General features: G+C 38.2%; 1 protein-coding gene across 1 annotated transcript in view; it reads right to left on the bottom strand.

Annotated features, from left to right (window-relative positions):
• LOC104162426 (triadin-like) overlaps positions 1-26,505 on the bottom strand; it is a gene marked incomplete at its 5' end in the record, with an annotated part of 187,016 nt that overhangs the window by 75,473 nt on the left and 85,038 nt on the right. Inside the window, 2 exons of the mRNA XM_009701141.1 lie at positions 8,813-8,866; positions 11,851-11,886. Coding sequence (XP_009699443.1) covers positions 8,813-8,866; positions 11,851-11,886 — 90 coding nt within the window. The remainder of the gene's footprint in view (positions 1-8,812; positions 8,867-11,850; positions 11,887-26,505) is intronic.

The raw sequence follows: 26,505 nt of genomic DNA, 5'->3' as shown, positions 1-26,505 counted from the left end.
TCAGAAAAATAAAAATTATATATGGGATCACACAGATTTGGAAAAGTTTAAATAAATGGCATTTCAAGTGGATTTGCTGTTCTGTGATATCCACCACATGTTAAATAACCAACATCATTCTGTTTGCACTCAGTAGTTGCATAAAAACAGTATTTTCTGTACTGTTGTTTAATTTTTACTACAAATATTTCAGTGAAGTGTACTATTGTCATATTCCATGAAGTGTCTTGAATACTTAAATCTTTAGAGAACAGAAAGTTAGCCTGGTCTTACAGTCTTGTCATCTTGGTTTTATAGGCTATATGCTTGTCATTTCCCTTCTAAGACCTTCATATCATGTTGGTTAATTAAAACCAAATGAGACAGGGTGGTAAAGCTCTCTGAGATATCCTTTCATTAAGAATATTGTGAATATAAGCAGCTAGATACAGAAAAAATCCCTTTAGTCCCTTCTGTTGAAGGGAAAGGTTGCAATATGAGCTCTGTCACATTGTTAGACCTGAGATAATCCACATGAGGAAGTTTTGCATCAAATTACATTTTTTCAGTTCTCCTGCTCCCAAGAAGTACTTGTTCTGCTGTACTTGACTGCCATTCTACTTACTGGATCATTGTAGAAAAACCCACTGCCATCATACACTTTGATTTTAAAGATAATGAACTGGACAAATACATTTCTTTCTGAACAGACCAAGGAAACCCCTCACTTGGTGAGATCATGTCACACATACCTGCCGCTCTATAGATGAACATTTTTTGAGAAGGGTAGCAAGCAGTTTTTCTGATGGATTTTTGTGAAGAAAAGGAAAGCAGGTGACAGTTCTCAATATCAGTATCTTTGTATTAGAAATCTGCTACCAAGTCGGGAAATATTTTGGAAAAACATTGTGCGAAGAAAAGAAAGAAAAGAGGCCTGGATGAAATGCAAATGCTTTCAGTCCAGTCTATTGGGTCCATAGCTTTTCTTCACAGGTGGAAAGCAAAGGCATCAAAACTGAGGATGGAAGTCTTCCCCACTGAGAAATGTCTCAGGATCCCTGAATAAGGTAGAAGCTGCCAAAAGGATTTAAAGACATATCTACAGAGGATTAGGGTTATACTGTCCTCTTTGGTGATTTTGCTTAACAAAATAAATAAATAATTGGAGGCAGGAGATGAAGGTGCTGCCTCATATCCAAACACTTGCTTTCACTAGTTGCCTTAGCTTCATTTTAATACAGCTCATTTATTGTTTAATATAGCTCCTACATGATTTTGGATGCATGACTGATGCTCAGATAAGAAGCTAGTATTAGGATGGACACCATTAAATTGACCAAGGTACCTAATTTTGGGTGCATGTTGTCATTCCTCACCAAAGGCAACCAAGACACTTGTGTTTTCAAAATCCTCTCATATGACCATTTATCAGTTTTGCTATCAAAGTCGTTATGGGGAAGAGGCTAAACTGGTCGTACCTTGGTCAACCTCTTTTTATCTTTTAAAGGAGTCAACAGGCTCTGTCTTTTCCTCAGAAGGTGTACATAGCCAAAAAAGACATCTTGAAGCTAAAATAACTGTAATAGTACATGATCTGTGTTAAAGCTTATGCTTTAACTTATTCATACTCCACCTTCTTTTGACAAGGGAAGGATTTCTGCTTCAACCTCTGTAACCCATTCAGAATAGGAGTCTGGAACAGATATTTCAGAAGAGGAAAAAAAATTTGAAGTAAGTACCAGTTCTAGGTTTTTCCTGTCACAAGGCAAACATGATGTGCAAGTTAAATTAGCTAATTCAATAACAAAAACAATAGACCCTAAAAAATAATGCAATGAGTTCCTAAAGGAATAAATTTAATTCAAAGTTAATGAACTTAGAACAGAGGCTGTAACTGTAGCGCCTGACTTAGAGCTGGATACTGATGTTGGTTAGCCCAAAGGAGTAGGGTAGAATGAGACAAGTGAGCAAAAGCTTTGACATATTTGTTCTCAGAGCAAAAATCAAAGGATCACGTGGTTAATATTTTGAAAGGCTTCTTTGACTGCCTTAACCAGGACAAGCAACTTCTTCAGAAGCTATTTGCAGAGGCAGTATCATGAAGGAGGACATTGACAGAAGGCGCTAGGAGAAGTGTGCAGCTCAGATAGTCAATAAAATGCTGACAGGAATCTACTGTATGTATGAAATAAACTCAGCAACCCCTATTTCTGAAATGTGTAAAGCTCCAAACTTGGGCACTCCAGGCAGCTGTTATAGAAAAAAAGAACTCATCAGATTATTTGTGGCACTCTGATGACTACAGTGGTACTGTGAATTGGTAATGACTTGTTTTGTACTTATGTTACTGGACTGCAACTTCTTAATACAGAAACTTTCAAATCTGTAGTTGATGTAGACCTGAATGATGATGTGAGAAATTCGTATTTAAGAAACATGATAGTGAAGTGTGTTGTGTTTTCACTTGCTCTGTCTTTAAGACACAGCAATGCCATGTTCAAGACCATCATAAATTGTAGATGTAATATAATCATATATGGTATAGAAAACTCTAGTCCACTCCACTGCTTTCCTTAAAATCAAGTGCCATTTTCATAATGATCTCAATGATCAATACAAGGCCCATTTATTCCCTTTCTAGCAAAGCAAAAGTGGTACCACTTTCAAAAGACTAGTGCCTGGGAAGATAATAATATACAGAGCATATGAGATAGTCTGGATTCAACAAAGCTTAAGCATGTACTTAAACGCTTTGCTGACTCAAGATAGAGTTAAATATATGTTAAGTGCTTTGCTGAAATTGGGCCCAATTCTTGCCAAAAGTGCACTTAAATCATGGAACAACTTCAGGGCTATGCAGGATTGCCAGCCTCAGAACAAAACACCTTAAAATGCCTTTTCCATAAAGAGTGGACACTTGAATAATCCTTTTAGCTCTGATTTGTATTTAAATAGCATTTAATTTTGACCTTCTTTTATTCTCATTATTGTTACTTTCAGGTATTAAATAATTTCTTTTTTGTAGTTAACTTGCTCCCCCTGCCTTGCTCTTAAAGTAATGCCTTTTTTTGTGCTAGTCATACAACAGTACTTTGCTGCATTGCAAAGACTGGGCTATGGCAGTTAATAATATCTGGTAATAAAAAAAAGAAACAACGCTGCATTTTCAGTACAAGTGTTTTCACAGTTCACTATGATGTGAAAGGAAATATAGGAAATTATTTTAATTCTGTATCATCCTGAAACAGACAATACCATAAGGAATGTAGAAATGCAACGGTAGCATGCCAGACTGTAAGACCAGGCATTTCAACATCCTAGCAAAGTAACAAAAATATATTGAATTCTAGGCCATTTACTCAAAAAGATTTTAAAAATTGGTGAATAAAAACTGGATTTCAGATTAGAAAGCTTAGTGTAAAATAAGCTATTTCATGCTCCATTTAAATAAATCCTGCACATAAAGGATTGAAGGTTGTAAAGTAAAGTCTTCTGACATTGGAAAATTCTTCCACTCCGAGGGTGTATATTGTGACATAAGTCAAGAATTCATTTTTTCTTTCCTATTCAGAGTTAGATAATGATCTAGTTTACATAATTCTGTGGACATTTTAAGACCTCCTAGTCTGCAATATTTTTCTCAGACTTGAGCTGGGGTGAAAATGTCAGTGGATTGGAATGATTTGTGGAATTCGTCTCCATCCACGTAATAGATTCCTGCAGATATTAAGAAAGGGCTGAGTGACAGACTACTGCAATAGCAGCAAGGTTTTAGCTGCCGAGGGTGCAGTGCATTCCTGGCAGACCAGGAGCAGAGTCAGATGTGAGGCTTCTCTAAGCCTAGTGGAAACTCTCTGGGACAAACAGGTGAGGATGAAGACCCAGTTTCTCCTATCCGTCTGCAGGTTGCTGGGGGACTGAAATCAGATAATTTCCACCCACTGTGCAAAACCAGACAGACCTCTCTTTAAAACCAGAAAGAAACAGAATAAGTCAGAGTAGATATGATGTTTAACTTCCCAAAGAATTAAGGTGGGAGAGAGGAAGAATTATGCTAATCTGGACTGAAAAGAAAGCCTCTGTGATTCAGAAGGACTGCAGAATGATGCTGGATCCAAACCCAAGGACCCTGAGCGGCAAGATTAATAGACGTAGGGTTTCATTATTTTGTTTACTATTGCATAAACACCTGCTATCTGAGTGAAGATATATTCTGTCTGGAAATAAACTGCAAAGCCTATCCTTATGCATGTTATAAATTACCTGTATCATTTGTCCCCGAAGAGTTAAACTGTAAATCCAGAAAGTAAACCCTAAGAATGGCTGTGCTTACGTTGTGAAAAAGTCTGAGAGGGTTAACTTCAGGGACTAGAAACCTGAACAGACTATTCCAGCTACTAGAATAATTTTCTTGGTAACACCTGTACCACACAAATGCATGCAGAGATGCTAACCAGGGGCAGTGGCTGCTTGTAAAAAGAAATTTCAGGGCACACAGAGGCACTCAGACATAAGATCCTGAAGAGACTGCAGGATGGCAAACTCTACTAGGGCCATGTCCATGTACGATGAGAGAGAAAAAGAAAGAAACACTGTTCCTCTCCTTTTCCTCTTTACGAAAGTATTTACATGGAGGGATGTAACATGCAATTTACACTGATGGATTTTGATGTCTCTTCTCTTGGGCAATATATCTACACAAGAAGAGAATAAGTAGGTGGACAGATGATGCAGGAGGTGCGGTGTTGTGATTAAAATACATCCTAGATGTGTGACTTGAGAGAGCTACCTGACTCTCAGAAAACTGAAAAAGAATCCATGATAATTTTGCCTGTTCCACTGTGTTGGTAAATTATTCAATACACGTGTTGAATTTTATTAATATTTTGTAGCATTGACGTGGTTTTAGCATTCTTTCTATGTACTTGTATCCTATAGGTGGTCATTAAAAGACAACCAATAAGCCTAGCTCCTTAATAAACATTTCCTCCATTTCAAAGCATACTTGCTGCCCAATAAACTCTGTGTTGTTTCTTCCTTTTTAAGTGGAATAGCACCGGTCATACCATATGGCAAGTACAAAGATTCTTCCCTGCTGCCATTTTAGTTTCTGTTGTTTGCCTTGATCCAAGCATGAAAATCATTTGTCTGTTAAGTAAATACTGCCGATTGCCAGTATAACCAGTTGTTCTTCCTGCATTAGGCAGAGTGATCTGAACCTTTTCAACTGACCTTCCTCTGACCAGGTTTTCCAGTGTGGCCTGCATTCTAATATTCTGTACTTATCTCATGAGCTCATTTCCTATATAATGTCCTTTTTTTTTTTTTTTTTCCTTTCTGCTTCTTACCAACAGTGGAAAAATAAGAGACATAATAAAATAATAATAATTCTAGCACAACTGACAGAGTCAGTTTGAGAGGCTGGATGCAGCTGACACTTGAGCACTTAAAATTGGCTATTTGTCTATCATTTTATTCTCTCTGGGTCCAAACTAAATTTCATTGATTTTCAAGGGGGAAACTGTGTTCAGAAAGAGTTTCTGTTATGAACCCAAAGGGAGTAATGAATAAGATTTTCTTTGCATGTGTGTGGAGAGAAAGATGGGGAAAATTAGGCATTAAAAATCAGTAATTAAGCAGTTAAGTGACAGTACAAAATCTGTTAAACACACTGTAAAATTAAATTAAAAATTGCAAGACCATTCCAGGGAAATTCTAACTGCAATTAGGATTTAATTTTTACAGTGTTGAAAAGAGTTAGATCTGATTTTTAAATCAGGTAAATCATCAGGGGAAAGCACTATCACTGGTGCTTAAAGAAGGCGCAGGAGTGTTGTCTATAACGTGAGGTTATCTCATGAGAGGGACTCGCAGACGAGCTGTTCCCATCCCTGACTGTATGGGGCTCAGTGGCACCAAGGCTCCTTGCTGCCTGCTGAGGAATCCGGTCACACTTCTGCTAATTTGGTTGCAAACGGTCCCTGCCCTGCCCCACCATATGCTTGCTTTCCTCATGGTGCCAAAACAGACCCAGCAAACTTACCGAGCTGAAGGGTGACATGTCTGTGGCCACCACTGACACCTGGACCGGTGACCCAGCAGAGTTAGCGATAGCTGCGGGGTGCGATACAAGGTGTGGGAAGTCTTCCCAGGCAAGGCTCCACAGGGACGGGGACGAAGGAGAGGTTTCCCTCCCAGGCCCCTGTCCTGCCAGAGGCTGGCAGGATGAGGCACGTGCCCAGCACCTACATCTCCAGCTCCAAGAGACCCTCCAGACAACATGCGGGGCCCAGCACACACGGAGTGCCTGAGGAAATGCTGTGAAAGAAACCTGCACCCCTCCTCAGGAAATAACAATAGATAGATATTTTGTAAGGCTAGGTCACTCTCAGACCTGGCCTGCTGGCACAGCTGTGGAAGTGATGCATGTGGTGAAAGAAGAGGAAATGGCAGTGGAGTTTGGGATGGGGACATCATAAGACAGTGTAACTGAGGAGGACTAGTGTTGTGAAATGTATTCCACTCTGTTTTTTCCCTTCAGAATAGCATCACTTGCACATATCTATGAAACTATTCTGCTTTAGAGCCAAATACTGTGCTCTCCAACCCTGTTTCAGATAGTTGCCAGAGAGGTAATTTTTTCCAGTTGGAGAAAACACTACATTTGGAAATATCCGTGAAAATCAAGTAACCAGTATTCATTGAGGTTGGTTTCCTAGAGCAACCATCAGTTTCCAGACACAGAAGCTCTCATAGACTTCCAAATTCCACATTCACTTTCTTTGCTTTCTCCATATAAATATATGGAGATAAAAATAGTGCACAATGTATTAGGCAGGGTTTTCTTCACCAGTGACATTAAGACTAGGAACATATGTGATATTGAAGCACTGGAAATGACCAGCTGTGCTCTCAGTCTGTTCGGTCTGTTACCAGAACTAAACCTTCAGCTTTAGGCATTCTGGGGTATAGGTTGTGATGTAATAAGATATGTGGAAGAAATTGAAATATGAAATTGGATAATGTATTTAATTTACTGTGCTAATAGGCAACCATCTATTTACAATGTTGCCAAACAAGCATATTTAATATTTTTCTATGGTGAGTTATTCTGGGGGTAAATTAATTTTCAGTGAACAGTGCCATTTGAGGAGGGGAAACAAAAATGTAGAAGTCAAAGCCTACTGCTTTTTATCACTTTTAAGGCAAACTAGATATTTAGAAATGTGTCAGAACAGACAAACTCATTTTATTTTTTCATAAGAAGCCATGCCAGTTTTTCCTCTTTTCTTTATCTTAAGCACATTACTGTCATCACCATTCTTGCCAACAAGCAGACTCATTGGAATATTTTTTAAAAATGAACACAAATATTGGATGCAAGCATGTGGAATGAATTAATTATAAGCATATGGTCCTAACATAACGATTTCTGCAGTGTACTGTTGAGACATCTAAGGGTCTAGCTATACAACACACTTTGGCAACAAAGCTGCCTTGAGAAATTAGCAGTTACACGGATATAGATGTTCGTGGAGCCAGACTTACTGAAATGATCCAGACTGAACACCCTGCCACACACACACACATTTCTAGGACAGTTTTTAGCTCTAAGCCATGGCAATGGTGTGGTTTACACTACTCTCCCAGTTGTGTTAGCGCAACTGAACACGGCGTCAAACAACACACAGCAGGCAGGGACTGGGAGCACCGGTGGGGACATGGTGCTTCTTAGGCCAACTTCACACAGTACATGGTACAACTCTACAATATGCCCTGTGATAGCCTATATCAACTGAAATTCCAGGCTGCAAGTCCTTTTGTGATAGAGGCAACTGAAGATATTCCTGGCTTGCACTGATCCTTGACCAATTCCCAGTCTCCCTTACTGATGCAAGCTATTATTCCCTTGCTCGATGGAGGAGATCTTTGAGGTAGACCACTGAATTAAGTAAAGACAGCCAGAAAACAATCTTAAAGAAGAAAAAAAAAAGAAAAGAAAAGAAACCCATCCCAGATCCGCAGAGGGAGTGGGCTGGCCACTCCTGCGATGCCAGCAGCAGGCACAGCTCAGCAGCATGGAGCCTGCTGCAGCACTAGCCACTCTACTTTAGAGTAGAATAATATTATGGTTTTATATTGATCACATTTTCACATGGGAATTCCCATTTTTTTATGTTAGTTAATTTTAAAAGTAGTAAAACTATAAATATCTTGAATATTTAGATTATCTTTCATTATATTGAGTTTTATTAAACTAAGCAGAAATGCGATGTGGCATTTTTGAAGACAGTTGTGAAGCAGAAGAGATCAGAAATCAATAAAAGTAGTATATTTTTACAGTCCAATCTAAATTCAGATATGCATTTGTGCCATTATTTTGTTTAAAAAATTTTGCTTGTCTTTTCAATGCACATTTATGGTTGTCTAAGAGCTCCATTTTTGAAAATCTACTGTGAGATCAGCACTTTGAAAAATCAGATCCCCTTTTTGAAGGGTTTGAGTACAGATTCATATAGAAATTCATTTCTGTAAACATTGCTTTAAAAATCAAGCTTTACATTCAGATCCATTTTTTTGATCTGCAGAATGGCCCAATATGGCACCTCTTAGCTGCCGTGGGAGGACAATAAGCAACCATAACATTAGACATCAATGTGAAATGTTTTTGTTCTTAGAAAACATTTCACATACATATTATCACACTAATTTAGAGCAGACAAAAAAACTCAAACCAGTGGCGTTTGTGTAATCCAGCAGATGGTGCTATGATGCAATAAACTGGTTCAAGAATACAAGAAATACACTGAATATGAACATTTTACTCCTTTACCTGGTGTTGCTGCTTTTTTGATGGCTGGTTTGACTGCAGGAGCTTTTGCTGGCTCTTAAAAAAAAACAAAAAAAAACAAAAACACAAACCAAATTAAACCAATTACTACAAAGTGTTATATCTTAACAAAACAGAAATCTGAGGAAAGGTGTCCAGTGAGGTACAACTGGTAGCAATTTTTTCACTGAAGACTTAGGCAGAGGTTACCGAAAGAGAAAAGAGTTCAGTTGCCTTCAATAAACTCAAAGGTATCAACAAAATAGCAGCCAAAGGGCTAGTAAACTCTTGCCATTAGGCACCAATACACTTCTTTTAGCTTTTCCTGTTTAGTAATTCAGTGTCTATTGGCAAAGCAGAGCAAAACAGGTACCTAGTGGTTCGGGCATGGCCTCACCGCTCAGGCAGCAGCTATGGGCTGGGAGTCTCCGCATTTGATCTTGCAGCTGTGAGAGCTGAAGGTCCTGAACCAGCCTACAGCAGCTGGCGAGGATTCACTGCTGTGAGTTCAGCAGTGGTGCTTCTGGGGATCCCACAGCTATTCAGGGAGGCATCCTTTCCCCTAATCTGAATCTCCCCTTGATCAGAAAAGGTGAAATTGAGCTACTTCTGCAAAGTATATTCACAGAGATGGCTCCACCAGGAATTTCTCTCCATCCTGAGGAATGGAGGAGCATTAGGAGAACAATTTCATGTTTGAACCTGCACTTGAAAAAGCAACTGCTGGGTTCTCCTAGCAGAGAACCAGGCCCTCTCAGGCCCATTAACTGTAGTTCTTGTTCTTGGTCTCTTCATGAAACATTTGCACTATGCTCTCTTTGCTGAGATTGGACATATCCTTGCAGAATGATGGTCCAATTGATGAAGGGCATGTGCATCCCCAAGTAGATTTGGAGAATCTCAGCCCTGGATAGAAGAATCTAACTAGCCTACTGGATTTATTTACTCTTTAAGAGTGTTTCGTTAAATACTTTTATCCTCAGGAACTAGTAAAACAACGAACTATACTTAAATGACAATAATTTAACAAATATCCATAAGCTAAACTCCAAACTGTCATAATGGATTTTTTATATCAACTAGAAGATCCTCTAACTTAAAATTCACATTTCCATATTTTGAGAGGAAATAATTAATCATTTTAATCACAATCTGAATTACAGAATGCCAAAAAAAATGTTAGTTAATCCTTCACATCTGTCACTCTGTTATTACAAAGAAAAAGAATATGGCTAAATCAGGAATGTAATTTTGAGTTCTTCCCCTCTAGTCTTTTGAGAAGTTCATAAAAGATGCATAAGCTTGTCTTGTGAAACAAAATGAAAACAAAATATAAATTGCAAGTGTGGGATTGTTTTCTTTCCATCCATTTAAAAGCTTTCAGCAGATAATTATATCCTAACTTAGTCATTATTGCAGCATTGTAATTACTTGGGGTGTTCACCCCTTCTTCAGGGAAATATGTAGAAGACGTTGAAGAAGAATTTACCTAGTATCACTTTCCTGAGTGCCTGTTCTTGCAGAAGCTGCAGGAGATCCAACAGACATATTCTACAAGTGACAGGATGGACTTAATACAAAACTGGAGGACTCCTGTATTTATTCCCCTCTGAGCTCTCAGCTAGAGCTTACTGGCCAGCAAGACTTTTTTTATTTTTTGTTTGCAACATCTGTGAAAACAAATTAAGCTAGGATTCTTTTTGTTCTACCAAAACTTTGATTTTAATCTGAAAAATTTCATTTCTAAGCAACTAAAATAATTTTAATTGAGGAAAAAATTTAAAATGAAGGATGTGTTTGACGAGAAACTTCTGCAATTGATTTATTTTTTACTTAACTTTTCTGTAGCATTGAAATAAAAGTGCCAAATGTTGTAACATTTCTTTTGTAAGTGTATGCTTTTTTGCTTGTAATTCACAAATTATTCCAGTCCTACTGACTCTCCATCTTTATATGAACGAGTTTCAGCTGAAAATTTCACCCTGCAAATTTCACTCATGAGATGGACCTGGGAAGTTTTGCTGTGACAGCTGCTGGGGAGTTCTCCCATGAGAGGAATCATGTGCCCAAATCAATGGATACTTTAAGACCTGCTTGCAAACAGGCAGTTATTTCACTAACAGGACATTACTTGTAGAGTAAGTCCATTGATTGTTTTGTTCAATGTTTCTGCAAAATTTGAGTGGGAAACCAATGTACCAGCTTTTCTTGATTGCCAAAAGAAATCTTTTAATAAATTCCTGCAAAACTGAGGATGACGGCATTATTCTGCCATACAGATTGGGAAAGATCATATATGGAGATGGGAGTCAATGCGTTCTTTAATCATGATTTGAATGAGATTTCAAAGCCCCATAGTTTTCCTAATTGTTCTTATATACTGTACTTTCAGAACAGGGATCTGAGTGGATGAAGTCTTATCAGTGAAACTGTCTTACTATCCTTACTGTGTTGAGGCTTTGATGCTTGCAAATTTGTAGAAAAGGAAGGTGTAAGAGCTCTCTTGTTAACAATACCATGTTCTCAGAGCATTTTTTGGTTATTTATCCAGAAGAGCCCAGCCCTTACCTCTCTTCTGCCTCAGAAGTCTCTCTGTCTGAATCTGAAGTAACTAGATAGGCAAGGCCCTTGTTTTGCATTTGTGAAGATAAATTTGGTGGTCCTCAGCATGTTGGACTCTCAGTCTTCTCAGCCCATTTACCAAAATTGCTGCCACTGAGAGCACATTCAGCTGAGACCTCATTTGACATTTCCTTCCCCATGAAACCTTTGTTTTTGGAGACAGTGATAGAAAAAAGGGGAAGGCAAAACTGTCAGTCAGAAAGAGAAGTGTGGAATTAGAAGCGGGATAAGAATGGATTTAGAAAGTAGGAGGCAGCTGAAGTCTAAACATGTCATTTTTCAATTATAAATGGTGTAGCTACTTTCTTCTCTGTATTTTCAACAATTCAATAACTATTATTTTAGATTATTGAAACGTGCTGTTCAAAAATACATGACATACAAAAGAGATCATAACCTATGGCACAGTAGTTTCTTACTTTTGAGTTCTTTGGACACAGCAGCTTCTTTCTTATCTGTAAGATAAAAAAACACATATGCATAAAAATTTAGTTAGGAAGGATATAGGTAGATAGGAAACTGCAGTGTGTGCTTTAGAGGTGGAACAGCTTATTTGCTGCAAAGTGCATTTGAATGATGCAGTGAATTATAGAATCATAGAATCATAGAATCATAGAATCATTATGATTGGAAGAGACCTCAAAGATCATCAAGTCCAACCGTACACCTGATGCCACCATGCCCGCTAAACCCACTAAACCATGCCTTGAAGCACCACATCTAAAAGTTTTTTGAAGACCTCCAGGGATGGTGAGTCCACCAACTCCCTGGAGAGCCTGTTCCAATGCCCAATTAGTTCACTTCTGTTTGTTTCATAGTACAGTTGCACTAATTTAACCTTAGGTGTAAATGCAACACAACCTGTGTGAACGTGAACATTTTTGTTTAATTTCAGTAATCTATTAGATTCGAGATGTGGTTGAGTTACCATGGCTTACATGTACTAGCTGAGCCATAGTTGCTCACCATTTGCACATTGTCAGGTTGCAGAAATGCAAGGGAAGATGCACTAGGATCCTAAGCATAGAGACATGCAATGAAAGGTATTATTTTCCTACAGTTATTCACAGCCATACAATTAAGGCCTAGTTTGGAAAGCTCCACATAATGCCTAGCCAAAACTCCAGCTGCCACGTATTTCCTACATGCCAAAACAAATGGAAGATTTAGAGCTAAAGAGAAGAGAGAGAGAATCCAAGCCATCCCTCCAGTCCAGCCTGGAGGAAAGATCCTTGCTTCTCCAAACTTTTCCCAGTGTTCAATTAAAGTTCAAGCTAATGCATTTCTTTCATGTTTGTGAAAAGGAGCACACATGTGACTCTTACCAAAACTGAGCCAACGTAGAATAGCTTATGAACCTGAAGAAACTCCGTCAATCCTACGTATGGACTATGTAAGACTAGGCAAAATCTGTCCGTCATTGCTTTAAATAAAGTTAAAATAACTCGGCTATGTGAAAATATAGCATGGCCAGGCAGCCTACCAGAGAGACTTAACTAAGATGTTTAGTCTCATCTTCAGTTAAGGTGGCATTTTTGTGCCACTTTTTTGTAGGATATTTTCTGATGGATGAAAAATTTGGAATCTTTGCTAAGCAGATGTAAGTGGGCAGAAATACCTAGTGATATCTTCTCTCTCCATTATAATTCTTGGTGCTACTCTACTTCAGGGCTTTTAGCTGGGTACAAAAATCAGCCATTTTTACAACCATACTTGGGGCCTTACATACCTTTTTCACTAGTCTCACCTGTACAGCTAAGACATGGTTCATGGTGGTCCTGTGAGGCAGGAAGCAAAGAGATGCATAGAGCAATGGCAGAAGTTACTTCCCTGGGTGCCAATAAGGAAATTAACATCCTCTCTAATCATCTCTAGTGTGCCCAGAATATAGGCAGGGTAATGCTTATGTCCACAACACATATGAATGATAAATTAATTGTGCTCTTAAATACTAATACAAGGAATACTTCAGGGCAAAAGCTGCCAAAATAAGTAGCTTGGATGACCAAGACTATCCCATTACTGATAATAATAGGAGGTTGCTTCAGTTTCTGTTGCTCTCTAAATTGCTGTGAAGAAGTTGATATGAGATAAAGTAATGTAAATGACTGCCAAGTAACTTAATAAAAAGTCTTGAAAAATTCAGAGGAAAATGCGTTTCTATTTGGCTGATATGCTGCTCTGAACTGAAATGTTTCTAGGTTAATCCTCTGCTTCCACTAACTCTCTGTGAAAGCATGTTTTGCAGGCATTACTTCAAAGTATGGTAATTACCACATTTAGATGAAATTAATCATGAGGCAGCTTTCAGCCACGTTATCTGGCTAAGGAGCCTATTGAAGCCTTCAAGAAGTGCCTATTAGTTGCCAGATATGGAAATTTTAAAAGGTGTATATTGCAGCGATATGAATCATTTATCACAAGAATCTTCTATTGCTGGAGGTTATAAAAAAATAAATAAATAGACAGCATCATTTACAATAACAGACTGGATCTAAATAAAGCCCTCAAGTTCTTTCTTTCCTTTTTTCATATAAGTCATCATTTATCAGGACAATATACTTTAATGTATTTTAGAGCCATAATTTATGTTAAAAGAATCAATGTGTTTTTCTATCATCTGAAATAAATAACATATAGTAAATTCTGAGTAAATATCTGGACAATTTTTCCATTAAGAAAATATTATAAATTTTTTTATGTAGTTTTGTTTTGTTTTGTTTTGTTTTTTAAAGAGCAGAAAAATTATCAATAGCTGATTCCAATAGTACATATTGATACGGAAATGTAAATATTTTTACTCTTAGGCTATTCTTTTCAAGCCAACGTGCCTGAAATTTGATCTCTAAAGCCATACTTACGCAACTAGGCTGGAATGATTTACAGAAAATTGTCCAGAGGAGGTTTTGTAGGACCTTCCACCATGGAAGTTCCTTTGAAGGTACATACAATTTACACCTAGGCACTACACACTTGAATAAAATAAATGACCTAACTGCAAAAACTGAACAATTGGTAGATCTCACAAAAGGAGGGAAAACTGATCAGGACTTTGGAACTCCCTAAGTGTAGTTATCTGCTATAAGGCACAAATAGTATGTAACTAAATAACTCAAAGGAAAATAACACCAAAAATTAATCGAACAATAAGTTATATTACTGTAATTTAAGTCAATGAACATTTTGCCTCATTCATTTTTGTTTTACACAGATCTAGGGTTTAACTTTTAAACTATGGGAATGTTGTTGGGGAACACGGCTTATATTATGTTGGGTTTTTATAGTTATTATGTCTTTTTCTTAAAAACAACAACAAGCTCTCTGGACTGTCAGTGGGTCTGGTTTTTCGAGTTAGTTAAGAAGAGGAATTTGCAGAAGAAATTAATCTTTTTTCAAACATCAGTATTAGGCAACATATGAACATCATTCTAAACATATCTTTGCCAATCAGCTGAGGAAGTATAATCTCCAGAGCTTTAGGTTATTTTCTCTGTAAAACGAAAGGCGAATGTATGACATGAGAATGATGCCTGCACTTCTTGGAAGCTACGTAACTTCATTAGGACCAATACAACACATGACCATCAGTCTGGGTGCTCCAGCAGCCTTGACCAGCACGGTCAAAAGCACTGTGACTGTCCTTGGTATTGGTGACAGAACTATTCAATATCCAACAACAGGGAATGCATTTTTTTTTCAAGAATAGTCCCACTTCTACAACAATGTAGAGGAATAAAAAAAGCCCTTCAGTAGACTTACTAGAGGAGATAAGCATTCAAATGATGCTTCTGGTAATTTGGTGCCCAATGTGAATCAGTCAATTTTTCAGAAGTTGTTGAGGACACTTTTGATATTCAGGTCTTCTTAAAGGGCTTACGTAAACCACCCAAATACTGAGCAATCCAAAGTTTTTGGATACCTCTGAAAACCTTAGCCATGGGCTTTTTTGAAAGCACCTGTGACAGGCTTTAAACAGCTAAGCACCATAGCTAACAAAATTGTTTGTCAGCTGTGGAGGACTGTGAAACACCCTTTTCTTTTTACAGTTATTCTCAGAAGATATTTGAAGACAGTTGTATTCTGGTCTGAATTCTCAAAAAGCAAGCATGGCTGTGCAAGCTCCACTCTTCCCAGTTGAATGAACAGGTTTGTATTTTTCTGACTCTTGAAAAAGGTTAAAGTACAGTGAAACCTTTTATTAATTATTTTATTAAAAAGTACCAAGTATTTAAACAAATATGATCTGACTTTGTTCTTATCTGTACACGCTAAAAGGATCAATTTTGAATTCAAACTAGGAATGAGCATTTGGCAGCCAGCACAGATGTATCTCAGTAGAACAGCAAAGCAGTACTTTATTCTTTTGCTTCTTCTTAGCATATAGCTCTATCTTTTCCTCAGGCCTCGATCAGCATTCTTTTGAAGTAAACTAGCAGTACACAGTAACTGCAAATGACATCTAAATTACACATGGGGCAAGAAAAAAAAATCCCTCTAAGCTTATATACTGCCTTTCATGACAGTGAGTCCCTAGGAGGTTGGTAATAAGCCATTAGACAAGGATGCCCCAGTGCTCTAGTACAGAGTGTAGTTATCTGAGTTTAAACAAACTTCCAAAATGGAATATTTCAAACATTGCTCTGAAGTGAATTCTAGATCTGGCATTCACAAAACTTTTACACCTTTTTTAGCAATGGATTTATAATACAGTGTGCATTGTACATTTGAAAACAGCAGATCTTCAGCAGCTCCATACAACCTATAATTTTTATATATAAAAAGAAGATCTGGGAAATAAATGGATCTCAAATTGTACTCTCTTGAAAGATTTCTCTGTACTTTTTCTTCCTAGAAATCTCTCACTCATATATAAGCATATATAAAATCTTAAATTAAAAGTGTTATTCAGATAAATGAATATTTCAGAGACAATATATTGACAGATCTGCTAATGATTCACTGTTTAAAATAGCTACCTAAAACCACTTTTACTGTTGAAAGCATTATTTTATATGTAGTATCTAAAACAACCTCTGTCTTTGGAAACTTACCGAAGAACATGACTGTAATATCGAATTTACACACAGAAACTAATTTCAGCATCAGTTGGCAACGACAGTGTCTGAACTGAATGGTAGCTAATATCCTAATCAAACATTGTGTAACCCAATAGCTAAGGTTAAGGATGCTAAGAATGTAAGGATTCCTCTGTGCTGGCTGATCTGGACTAAGTGCCAAGACCCTGGGGAATTACTAGATGCCTCTGAAAGGCATGATTCACTGAATCAAAAACTGAAGAGAGATTTAAAATGTTAAGCAGTTGCTAAAGGAGGAATTCTCATCCTAAACCTCAGCTAGCACTGACCATCTTTCTTCTCTATCTTTTAGCTTATGAGCACATCCTAGAATGGACTTAATCCAACTCCACTGACTGGCTAATGATCTACATAGACCCACAGAAAATAAGTTGTGTGATGAAGATGCCTCACACAACATGACCATAACTCTATCAGCTGACTCAAAGAAAGTTTCTAATAAGATTTACACAAATCTTGCGTCATTGCTTGGCTCTTCACATTTATTTTGACTTAGGTATTCAATTAGTTTTGTAATTAAAAGTAGGAGAAGAAAAAGAGGGCAGAAAAATGAACAGAAACTTCAAGAATCAGAGAGAATTGTGTTGAAAATTGAAATTATATTTTCCATTGTCTTGAACAATGGTGCTGGTTCTCCAGAAAAAAAAGGCTTCTGGCTGTTATTACTGACCAAAACACAATCGAGAGCATGCTTTGGGAGCTTGGTTCTGGCTTTGCAAATGCAGTACAACAGCAGAGCTTTCAAGACCACACACCTTACAAGTACGACAGCTAATGTTCCCTTTGCTGCCCTGAACAAGAGTTCACAAGAGTGGAAATAAAAATGATAACAGGTGGCATCTGATGGCTGAGAACTTCCATCATGTGAACGAAAAACATAATTAAAGTCGCCTAGAGACCAGTCTCAGTACAGTCTGCTCCCAAGCTAGCAGATGCACCAGAATTTAAAAACAATTTATTGAGTGGCAAGATTTGCAGTTAATGTGATTTACAGTGGTAAAAGAGCAAGAGACCTCAGAGATAGTTGAGCATTATGAAAAATGAACTGCTATTGAACATATAGTAATTAAACAAGCATTTTCAAACCTGCTATTGAAATACACTGTGGTCCAGCATTTCTTTTTTCCTTTACTTGGAGTTCGTAAAACCTATTTCCACAAAATAGTATTGATTTCAACTAATATTCCAACATTCTGAGAAGTGTTCAATTCTTCACTGTCTTTAAGAATGTTACTCATTTGCTTTTTAATTTATACTATTTTTGATAGTTTTACACTAGTTGTATGACATTAATGAAGCAATTATCATCTTACCACATCTCAAGGCTTTCAGGATTATTTTCCATTTTGATTTCAGTCACTTCTGAAACAGCAGATGCCCACACATAAGGGCATTTTATCAGAAAGCCTACACTTTCTACTGTAATGTCTCCATTTTACAATTAAGATTTTAAAAATTTCATATTACATGGAATTAAAACAATATTCTTTCTTCCTTTCAGTGGGCTTCAAATCTAGGAATGCTCTATCAAAACTGTTCATACTAATGTAAGATTCATTTTTTAACATACTTTCCCCAAACTCTAAAATTTGACATTGGCATAAAAGAGCTGTTCAGAAATACGAACATTTCTCCCACACAGAAAATTCTGTGTTTGGACCAACACTTGATTTTGTTCCCCGCCTTAATCACTGAGCATGATATTGCCATATGCTCTGTGACAACTACTGACAAAAATTCCTCTTGCCTTTCCAAAATATCAATTCTTGGTGAGCGTAAGAAAGGCATCTCACTGCACCGGTCAGGCTGAAGATGTGCACAAGGTGCTGTGCCACTGCTGTTTCAGAGCTGTTCCCTGACCCATTCAGTGACAGCAATACTCCCTGACCGGAGTTTAACTAGCTTCCTTTGAGAATAACTTGGGAATAACAGGGAAATTTTTTGGCAGAGGCCAGTAAGCCTTGAATCCCAGATAATGATTCTATGATTCTATGATTCTATTGCAGGTTTTGCATTTAAATCTCTTCAGGCTGCAGGACAGCAAGTGAGGGAAAATTGCAGATGGTGAAAATGGAAGGAAGTGGAGCTTCTGGAGGGTAAAATCAGATTTCCTCAAGCAACATGAGACTAGACTATAAGAAACAATTCTCAAAAGGTACTGATAACCAATGCGGGATATGAAGGGTTTTGATTAGGACTACAAAAAACTAGCTATCTGACTAACATTTTTCTGTTGTTGATTACAATAGAAAATTGGTGATAGTACTCCAAAATTTTTACAGTTCATTTTCCATTGAAGTATGAAAAATATTCGAGCCCATCCTTCCACTGTCTGTGAAGGATGTTCTCTCTCCTCACCATCATCTCTATTTCATCCCCACTCACAGTAGCAGGTTTTTTGATAATTTCTCAATTTCTTTGGTGTCTCCAAGTCCTTTCTGATCACCAGCCCTTGCATGTGTTGCTCCCCCACTGTACTGTCTCCCCTCACCTCTATATCCATCATCATTTACAAAGGAGCTCTATATTCTGTGCAGCTACTGAGTGCCTGCAAGCCCTGAGCAGCACAGCATTAGAGGCAGGTAGTAGCCTAAAACCCACAGAGCTTTCCAGAAAATTGTGTGGCAATACACATGGCTGAAACACTAAATGTTACCTCAAACAGATTTCCCAAGATCATTTAAAAAGTTCACTCAATAGAGTAAAAAATAAAGCAAGTAGAGAGGGATGTGAGCAAACAAGTGATTCAGCTACACTTATAGTAAGAAACAGCCTGCACTTTGGGAATGGCCAATTTCAACTGTACCAGTGATTCATGGTTCTACTAATTAGTGATTTCTCCTCTCTACTGTGTAATTGCTGAAATGGATACAGTCTCCCCCACTGCAGAGCAGGTGGAAACATGTTCCACTGTCTTCTGCATTCATCAGGAGTGGTTTAAAAAAACAAGACTCTGGAGCACAATGTAAGATCAGAGTCATCCAGACACAGGAAGCTGTAAGTGCAGTTAATTACACTAGCTGCAGTCATTTAGGGAAAAGGTAATGTTGTTTGTGTAGCACATGCAGGTAATAACATTAATTCCTAAAATTTAAGAACCAAATATTTTCCTGGAATAAACTGTCATTTGAATTAGTGTAAATATTATAACAGCTGAAAATTTTCTTCAGCATTTTTTACTTTTTCTTGAGACAGCATGGGGGATACACTCTCTACATTTTTCCTAGGAAAGCTCAGCACCAATGCTTTTTGAATGATTCACAAGATTTTTTTTACAATCAGAATAGGCTTTGTTAAGTGTATGTATGCTATGAGTCCTTGCGGTATCTCTTTCTGTACTTCTTAACACATTTCAGTTTCTTTCTGTTGGATAGCTGGATGTACAGATGGCATCTGTAGGCATTATCACTAGGATGAAGATATTTTTCGTACTCCTGAACATAGATGCAGTCAGCATTCTCACTCTGTAAAAAGGGAGATCTTGAATAATGTAATGTCCATCCGTTCATCTTTATAGGTGGCACACTACTCTAATTACACTCTTGTAAGTGAAGCAAAATCTATGAGAAAGCAACTTCATGCAGAGCTGACTGCAATCAAGCTAAAAATCAATGCACTTATAACCACAGCTATGTATGGCTCTTCCGCTTAAGAACATCTGCCCATTCTATTATCCTAATGATTCTATAATACTTCATCCAACTTAGTCTCTCAGAGTTACATATAGCAAAGCCACCAAGTTGGCTCTGGTTCTTGAAAAACAGACCAAGAGAACAAGCATGGCCATTGGGAACATTTACTGAAAGGTTAAACAATTGTAACTAAGAGTGAAGTGTAAAGGATGCCCCTATTATAAGTCAGGAATACCTCTAGTCCATGTACTTTCTAGTGACATCCAAGAGACTGAAGTATACTTTCAAATAAGTGACATGAAAGTCTTTATCAAATAAGTGTTCATTAAAACTTAGTAAAAGCTTTTAAAACTTCATTTCAAGGTCAAGGAAAAAAATACTTTTTCTTTTTAAGTGTAAAGCAAAAGATAAGAAAGAAAATCAGCCTGGTTTCAAAGTAGGAAAAGATTCCTACTAACTTTGTTTAGCTGCGGTCAAACCTTCGACTTGTCCATTGAGTGACAGCAGAAAGTAAATAGCAGTGTGTAGGTATGCCATTGCAACCTGGCTGATGTATCTGTGCAAGGATGTTTCACATAGAATAATCATCCTAAATATCAGCCCTGCTGACTCAGATGTACATCTTATTTTGAGGGCACAGAACTGTTTTCCTTCATTAAAAAGATTAACTTCGCGTTGTTTGAGGCATAGGCATATTCTAATCCTGTTATTTCTGCATGTGACTCGAAAAATAAACATTACATTAATCCCCAGATCAACATAAACAGGGTTGATGCAATAAATTAGATTCTTTAATTAAAGCTATGCCACCCAGCTGCTTGCACAGCACAGGTACTTCATTCTACATATCTGAAAGTACAAAGGCAGACTGATTATTTGGTTACCTGTGTGGACTTTAGATTGAATATGTATCACCTCCAAGCTTTGTTATTTCTAGTACCACATTTCCCCCAAAAGTTCTTTACAAGACTGACAATGCAGCATCAGAAGAGATTGCCTGTCAGACATTAAAATGACTCCTGTGCTTTGCTCAAGGAAGATTCTCTTGTCAACTCATCAAAAAGTGACTTTGTAGTACCAACCCAAGCCTCCTCCCTTTTCTCTGTATTTATTAAAGGGTTGACATTTTTAATTCTTTGCCAACCAGATCTTACCACCGTCATTCGCCTTCCTCACATCACTCCCTGCTTTGTGCAGTCAAAGCCGGAACAGAACAAAGACAGAGGAACAGATCTGGGCTGAGCAATACTCAGCATAGCCTTGAAAGTGCTCAACTCACAATAGTTAGCAAAGGGGCCACTGAAAGGTGCTTAAAGCTTATTCATCTGCTGCTAACATTTCATGGACAGAGCAGGCACCTCAGAGAGTGAATAGTCACCTTCTTCTCTGCTAGAGCTTTCTTTGCACATCACATGGAGATGGGCAAGGATGGGAAGGAAGACAGAGTTTCCTCTAAAGCCAATTCATACTAAATGAAAGAGGAGGTCAGTCTTCCACCTCAGAGTCACCAATTCGTTCACAACGGAGAGTCAGTCTTATGTTGAGCCAGTTGTTGCTGCAAGGTGAGGGAGAGACAAGGAGAAGGCAGGAAAAACTTGTTTCTAACTCTTTACCTCTTTGCATTTCATCTCATTTCTAGCTCTTGACTACCGAACTCTAACCATGTTCTGGAAGGGCGTGAGTGTTTGATTTGGTTTTGGTATAAATAATGTTACCATTCTCAGCTGAAGCACTCTTTCAACAAGCAATAAGGGACAATATTTTCAGAAACACCACAGTGACCTTGCAGCCTCTGTACTTTTTTCAATAGTGGTAGAGATGTTTAGAAGCTGAGTTCTCACGGAAAATCAATGGGAGTTATGTGTCTGGCCTACTTTGACGTGCTTTTAAATCCCACCAGGTGCCAAGCTACATCTTTAGGCACCTAAATATCTTTGAAATCATGTTGTCAATCACTGCTGATGATGGAGCATAGAATTCAAAGTCCACTGAATGCTTTGACAATCTCAGCATAAGACATATTTGAGCTGCCTTTTGTCTTGTTTCAGGAGCATATTCCCTTAACAGGCAGTCACATGGAGACCATGGGAATTGCTTTTCTGCTGTGTTTGCATCTCTACTCTGCTGAATTTTTTGACTTGTCCCTCACTGTGACCCTGTTTTTATTCTGTTTTTCTGTTTGGGGAGATACAATTTGATTTTTACTAAATAGCCTTATCTGTCTCTTGATGATTTCTGGAAATATCAATTAGAAAAGCAGGCTTTCCTATTTTCCATGGAAGACAGTACTTAGAGGATGACTACCAGTCATGTGTTCAGCTTACAAAGGCTTATAAAAATAATGCAGAAAGGAATTTCCATTTTTCCAACTAACCTGAAAGACAGTTGTCTCTAGCTGCATTCATGCACTGACTCTCCACTGCATTCTCTTTGAGCTTATCATGTGTATCTCTGAGGATATACCTCCATAATGTTCAAGGCTAGAACACACCATCAGGTTATCTAGTCTGACACTTTGTTGTCAGAGAGTCCTATATTTCAACTAGGGACCTTTACAGCTGATGTGTATCTTCCATTAGGTAAACAATCATCTTCTGCAGACATCAGGGAAAGCAATATCCACCCTATGCTGTGGTAGTTTATCACTCTTAGTGTTAAGAACATGTACCTCATTTTCAGTCTGGATTCAGTTAGCTTCAGCTCCCAGTCATTCATTCTTGTTAAACTCTTCCTACTAGGTTAAAGGGAGCTATAGCAGCCAGAATCTTTTTTTTTTTTTCTATGAAGGTACTTAGTATCCATAATAACAAAGTCACCTCTTTCTGAAGAGATGAATAGAATACTTTATTCCACTCTGTGAAGAATATCCTTAATTTGTAAACAACTTGAGTGACTTTTTTCTGTTCTTTCTCCAACTTGGACACCATATGGACACACAAGTTCCAGTCTCTCCAGTGCCTTGTACACAAGTGATGTGTGGCCATGGTCCGTGTTCCCTGTTGCAAGATTTATAATTTCACGTCTGTATGAAAAAATACCAGCCTCAACTTGCCATTCACCTTGTCAGTTTTAAAGATACTTTCCAGATGTAAATGTAAGTGGCAATATAACACATGAGGCAGTAGGGAATTGGACCCTGAGGTTAGAAAGACTATATTTGGGTGTCACAAGAGAATATAACTCTGAGTAATGGGATAAAATTAAGCAAGGGAAAATTTAGACAGACTGGAATGAAATGCTTCTTAACTGTGAGATCTATTAGATTGTAGAATAATCTTCTGTGGGAATTGATGGAGACCTAGTTACTTCAGACATTTAAAACCAAACTGGATAAAGCACTTGAAGGTATTCTGTAAGGAATTATCCTGGATTGCCAGAAGGAAGGATTAGATGACCTAGTAGGTCATTTCCATCTTCACTTTCTGTGATTTTGTTGTACAAAGCCCCACAAACAGGAAATTGTTATCAAAGTCAAGAGATGGCACTAAACTCTGTCTTTGTCAGAGAAAGAAGAGTGAATAACATCACCTGCCGGTAACTGTGCAGGAATCCTAATCCAGCATTTCTACGGGTTAGTAAACACAACCAGTGTTGAGACTGGATGCATACCTTCTGTCTGACAAAGCAGAAGCCTTTACTAACGCAAAAATGTCAGGAAACAGCAGATGAGTTCTGAATATGATCTAGGAGAGGAGGAATAGGAAAGAAAAAATCAGGATGGACCTGACATGCCTAATAGTGTCATGAGCAAGTAATTAGGAATGAATCAGCCTGTAGTAGAGGAGATGAAACCTGAAACTCCAGTCAGCCAACTGGGAAAACGAGATGTTTTTTAAGGCTTTAGTGTATGGGCATTGATTCATATAATGATATTACCAATTGAAATCATAGCTAAGATGAGATCAGAACCAGGGTCTTTACTAAGAGTTGTACAAACACACAGCAAGCCAAATCATGACCCCTGCAGAAGTGTACAAGTGGAGGAACAGTTTAGCAGGGAAAGCTGTGAAAAGAATATTGATAAGTAATACCCTGGAGAAGGATCACGTAGTTCTAAGGTCCATAACTTGCCCTTCCTTTTTTTTGTGTGTGTGCTTTAACATGATTTGTTCCTAAATGTGCTCTCAACTCCTAAGACACTGTGCTCCCTTAATTATTGCTCTTACATATTCATTTGTCTGCATGAGGAATCACTAGGCAACTCATTGCTTATAATTTCTGTTCCTTAATTTTTACATTTGTCTCTCCTCCTAATCTCTCTAAATCTAGCTGCAAATAAACATGAATTATAGGTTCCTTTGCTGGATCCGGCTGGGATGGAGTTAATTTTCTTCATAGTAGTCTGTATGGTGCTGTGTTTTGGATTTGTGGCTCAAACATTGTTAACACACCAGTGTTTTGGCTATTGCTGAACAGTGCTTGCACTGCATAAGGCTTTCTCTTTTTCCCACTCTGCCTGCCCCCACCAAGCTGGGAAGAGGCTGGGAGGGGACACAGCTGGGACAGCTGACCCAAATTTGCTAAAGGGATATTCGCTACCACATAAGTCATGCTTAGCAATAAAAACTGAGGGCAGAGGAAGAACAGGAGGAAGGGCAGCCGTTGCTCAGATTGACTGGGCGTTGGTCTGCCTGTGGGAGATGGTGAGTGATTGACATTGCATCACTTGTATTTTTCCTCTTCCTATCACTGATTAAGCCGTCTTTGTCTTGACCCATGAGTTTTCTCACTTTTGCTCTTCCTATTCTCTCCCCTATGCCGTTGGTGGATGGGGACTTAGTGAGCGGCTGTGTGGGTGTTTAGCTGCTGGCCAGGGTCAAGTCACTACAGTGTCTTTTTTTCATTTAAAAAACCAACCAAACAAAAAACCCTGAAGTAAATAAAAATCAGAGTTCTACCCCTCAAAACTCCTACCTTCTACATGTTGTAGCAGCTGCTCTGAAAACAGGCTTGGCCAATCCAAAATGCACAACAGTACTTAAATGTGCACCCTGGTTCCTCACCACTGCAGTTTTTACCTTTTCCTCATACTTTGTCTAATAAGCCACAAGTCAATTCGTAAATAAACATGTTTTGTTTTCTGTATGTGATCAACCACTTTCAAAATACCTTGGGCTCTCTTGGTCTGGCTTCACAACTCTATTTTGCCCTCGTAAGCAGCCTAAATTGAGACAGCCTTGACACCTCACTGGCCCTTGCAGAACTGACTTTGGGGTTCTTCTGAAAGCACCCATCACACTCCCATCTGCCGACATCTATGGTGTGACATCCATCACATTAGGGAACGTGAGACACATGGCAATGCCCAAGATGGGCTCCTGAAAGCTGTCAGCACTTCAGTTATTTCCTAGTTGGAAGTACACTCCTGGGAGTGGGGAGGGCAGAGAGAGGAGTTTCAAATCCTGCTCTTGAGACACAACAGAGATGTCTTCCTACAAACGTGTGCAAGCACACCCCATTTGCTCATCAGAAAAAATCTGGGATCAACATTTGGATCCCAGATGAGGTGTTCAATCCATTGCAGATGGATCAACCCAAAGCATTTCAGGCAGTGTAGTGTGCATCTACCCCTCTAGATCAATGGGTATAACAAGCATGCTTTTTTTCTAGGTATAAACTTATATCATAATGTATATTTTAATTAATTTTTACTTTTCCTCACAGTGCTGAAAGTACTGTCATTCCAAAATATTTCTTCTGAGAATGGTGACACATTTGGATGATATTCTAACATTTGGATGACATTCTAACATCTTTCTAGCCATGAAAGGAATAGGATAAGGATGGTACAGAAATAAGTAATAGGTTCATCATTTCATAAGCAAACTCTTTAAATAGCCATATTTGAAAGCAAACAACAAAGAACCCCAGGCATATAGAACGACAGAAAAAGATAATTGGCCACCAGGTGTCAGTAGTTGCTCTCTTATTGTAATAGAATAATATCAAGACTACAAGGGTAATGGTTGGTGAATAAAATGGTCTTCTCTATCCATTTCCTATTAAATAACTGCTTTTTTTGCAACTTACAAAGGCTGGCCTTTAAAGCAAAGAATGTACAGTTGATGAAAATGCATCTGTGGTCAACCCATGCAAAAAATTGCTGGGACCTGGTAGGTCTTGTTTGCTCTTGCCTGATCACCTCCAGTATACTCTGCCTACCTAGTACTATAACATCGCTCCTCCAAAGCATGATTAAACATAGGTTTTCCTCCCAGCTACATGATCTCACTGCATGACAGGGTAGCAAGAATAACCTCATTAACCTGGTTAGTCATAAGGTAATGTTTTCAATTTTTACGTCTAAGATGAACGTTTAGTTTATTTTTTCATGACTGCAGAGCGA

Source organism: Cariama cristata, unplaced genomic scaffold, assembly GCF_000690535.1.
Source record: "Cariama cristata isolate BGI_N322 unplaced genomic scaffold, ASM69053v1 scaffold5605, whole genome shotgun sequence".
NCBI classification, from domain to species: Eukaryota; Metazoa; Chordata; class Aves; order Cariamiformes; family Cariamidae; genus Cariama; species Cariama cristata.
This window is presented reverse-complemented; position numbering and strand designations above follow the sequence as displayed.